The 2988-nt window shown below is 58.7% G+C and overlaps 4 protein-coding genes across 4 annotated transcripts in view; 3 read left to right on the top strand and 1 right to left on the bottom strand.

The window, feature by feature from the left end:
* The window catches only part of Tco025E_08957 (expression site-associated gene (ESAG-like) protein), a gene marked incomplete at both ends in the record, with an annotated part of 963 nt that extends 855 nt beyond the window's left edge, over positions 1-108 (top strand). Inside the window, one exon of the mRNA XM_029375788.1 lies at positions 1-108. This exon is cut by the window's left edge and continues 855 nt beyond it. Within this exon, the coding sequence (XP_029224117.1) occupies positions 1-108 (108 nt within the window).
* A 100-nt stretch (positions 109-208) lies between these two features.
* On the top strand, positions 209-781 carry Tco025E_08956 (expression site-associated gene (ESAG-like) protein; the record flags this gene model as incomplete). The annotated part of the gene is made up of 1 exon (XM_029375787.1): positions 209-781. One exon carries the CDS (start codon positions 209-211, stop codon positions 779-781), a length of 573 nt encoding a protein of 190 aa, XP_029224116.1.
* Positions 782-1494: 713 nt separating this feature from the next.
* Tco025E_08955 (uncharacterized protein) lies at positions 1495-2067 on the bottom strand (the record flags this gene model as incomplete). Its single annotated transcript, XM_029375786.1, has 1 exon — positions 1495-2067. One exon carries the CDS (start codon positions 2065-2067, stop codon positions 1495-1497), a length of 573 nt encoding a protein of 190 aa, XP_029224115.1.
* A 19-nt stretch (positions 2068-2086) lies between these two features.
* Positions 2087-2986, top strand: Tco025E_08954 (putative glutamate dehydrogenase; the record flags this gene model as incomplete). Its single annotated transcript, XM_029375785.1, has 1 exon — positions 2087-2986. A coding segment is annotated over one exon (900 nt), but the record flags the coding sequence as incomplete, so codon positions are not given.
* Between the last annotated feature and the right edge of the window lie 2 nt (positions 2987-2988).

Here is a 2988-nt window from a genome sequence, read left to right as displayed (position 1 = left end):
GGCAAAGCGGGCGGTGGAGGGCTTCTTGGCGGCGACGGCGCCCAGCGCAGACGCCTTCAACGCCACGGCGGTGCATCGAGGCGAGGCAAGTGCCCCCATGCTGTTTGAGAGCGACCCTGCATGTTGGGCACCGCAGATAGAACTCGTGGTTCCTTCGGAGCATCCAGGTCACTTTGAGCGGTGCTTTTGGTTTTACGAACGCCTATGGATGGCCGCGAGCTCTTCTGCAGACCAGCGCTTGGTGCGGTCGCCGCCTTCGGAATATCGGCATCTCGCTGCTGGCGGAATGGTGGGGCGTGTGTGGGCGATTCGAGAGGCGTCCAAGGCCTACGCGAAACTTTTGGCGAAGAGTGATAAGTGGTGGTGCGACCAGAGCATCTGGGCGCTGTTGTTTGTGTGGGGCGTGACTCAGGACCCGACTGTGGATGCCGCCCTTCGCACGCGGTACGGCCTTCTGAGCCTTGACTACAACAACTCTTTCTTTCTCACGCCGCGTAAAGGGCTTTTTGGGTCTCCGGCGATCATTCATTTTCCCGCACCCATTAGTTGGTGGCGCAACGAATTGCCTGGACTGCTGAACTACACACAATGGTTTCATCCGCTACAAAGTTCTCCCACCTTTGCTCAGGAGACGAGGGAGTTACTGCAGAACACATCTGTGAAAGTGTACGGAGCTAATCGGCGGGCAAACATAACCCGCTTCCCTGACCTCTGCTCGTTGAAGGACGTTCTCGACCCCCAATGGCTCTCCCAGCCTCAGGAGAAGGCACCTAAGGAGTAGGCGTCGTTTCTTTTGTGGCAGGCACGTGAGGTGTGTGTGTGTGTGCGACGTATAGTTTGTTTGTTTCTTTTTTTTTGCTTTAGAGGCAAATGGGAATGCAGGTGGGACCGAAAGAGGCCAAATAATTACAAGGGATGTTTTTTTTTGCGTTTCCCCGTTTTTTTAAAAGGCTGCTGCGTGCTATTTCTCTTTAACAGTACCTCGCTGGACTTTGCAGCGTAGGTCCTTTTTCTTGTAACTCTCCCACCCTGGCTCCCTACGACTACTGCCACTAATGTTCCCCAATAAAACGGGGCCTGGTGGTTGCCTCTCCCCAACCTTCCCCCGCAGAACGCCTCGTCATGGGCTCAGAACGGGCCGGGTTATCATGACATGTGTGGCTTTGCATAATTTTGTTTCTCTGCGGGGTTACGAGCGTTGGAGAACTCTCGTGTACTTGGAATCTTGGGAGCATTGAGCCAAACTATTATCTTTTTCTGCGGTAACTGCCCTCTACAGGGCAAGAGGGCAAGGCGTCAAGCGTGAGCATGTGTGTTTTTTTTTTGCTTGCTGTTTGTTTCAACTTACTTCCCATGTTTTATCTCCGCTTGGGCTGCGGTGTTATCTCGACTCTCACTAGTTTCCCGCTTCCTCCCTTCCGCCATGCATCGCCGCCGTGTGTTCGCTTGTGTGTATTCGCACATTTTTTACTTTTGTCCTTTTGCTGCCTGGCCTTAGGCACAAAAAACTACACGACACAAAATTATCTCTCGCCAAGTATCTGGATGGTCCTTTCGTAGTCGGTGCTGACAGTTGCATCTGGTGGCTGCTGCTGCTGCGTCATTCCGTGGCTGTGAGGAGAAGAGGCGCATCGAGAGGGGGAGAGTGCACTGTGGCTCTCCATTCCCTCCTTGCGGCAATTCTACTTGCTTCTGTGCGTCTTTTTTCTTCTTTTTATTTGCCTTGACTTTCCCTGCACTGCGAATAGGGCTAAGGCGAAAATAAGAGCACAACCAGCAACAACAGCAACCAAGCACGCCACCACTGAGGTGCGCCTCCGTGGACGACTTCATCACCGCCAGCGTGAAGCGGCGCGATGCGCACCAGCCCGAGTTCCTGCAGGCGGTCCGCGAGGTCATGACGTCGCTCTGGCCCTTCCTGAAGCGGCATCCGGAGTACTGCGAGGACGCGCTGCTGGAGCGCCTGGTGGAGCCCGAGCGTGTCGTCCAGTTCCGCGTCTCGTGGGTGGACGACAAGGGCGAGGTGCGGGTGAACCGGGCGTGACGCGTGCAGTTCAACCCCTGCATCGGCCCCTACAAGGGCGGCATGCGGTTCCACCTCTCCGTGAACCTGTCGATGCTCAAGTTCCTGGGCTTCGAGCAGAGCTTCAAAAACGCCCTGACGACGCTCCCCATGGGCGGCGGCAAGGGCGGCTCGGGCTTCGACCCCAAGGGGAAGAGCGAGCGTGAGGTGATGCGGTTTTGCCAGGCCCTGGCGACGGAGCTGTTCCGCCGCATTGGCGCCGACACGGACGTTCCCTCCGGCGACATCGGCGTCGGCGGCCGCGAGGTGGGCTACATGGCGGGCATGACGCAGAAGCTGACGAACTGCAAGGCCTGCACCTTCACGGGGAAGGGCGTTGCGTTCCAAGGGAGCCTGATGCGTCCCGAGGCCACGGGCTACGGCGTTGTCTACTTCCTGGAGGCCGTCCTGAAGCGGCACCAGCAGGAGCTGCAGGGGAAGACGGTGCTCGTGTCGGAGGCCGGCAATGTGGCGCAGTACGCCATCGCGAAGTGCCTCCAGCTGGGGGCGAAGGTGATCAGCGTCTCGGACTCGCGCGGTTGCGCGCACGACGCGGCGGGCTTCACCCCGGAGAAGCTGAGGACCCTGATGGACATCAAGGGCGCGAGGCACGGCACCGTGGAGGAGTACGCGAAACAGGTGGGCGCAGAGTACCACGCGGGGAAGCGACCGTGGCACCTGAAGGCGGATATTGCGCTGCCGTGCGCGACGCAGAACGAGCTGGAGCTTGAGGACGCAAAGAACCTGATCCGGAACGGCGTCCTCGCCGTGGTGGAGGGCGCAAACATGCCGACGACGATGGAGGCGACGGCGGAGCTCATCAACGCCGGTGTCCTGTTCGCCGGCGGGGTCGCCGTCTCTGGCTTGGAGATGACGCAGGACGCCATGCGCCTGGGCTGGACGGCGGAGGAGGTGGACAAAAAACT

The sequence above is a fragment of the Trypanosoma conorhini genome (genome assembly GCF_003719485.1).
Source record: "Trypanosoma conorhini strain 025E chromosome Unknown Tco_14.4_contig_00927, whole genome shotgun sequence".
Classification (NCBI taxonomy): Eukaryota; Euglenozoa; class Kinetoplastea; order Trypanosomatida; family Trypanosomatidae; genus Trypanosoma; species Trypanosoma conorhini.
The sequence above is the reverse complement of the archived record's forward strand: the minus strand, read 5'-3'. Positions and strand labels throughout refer to the sequence as shown.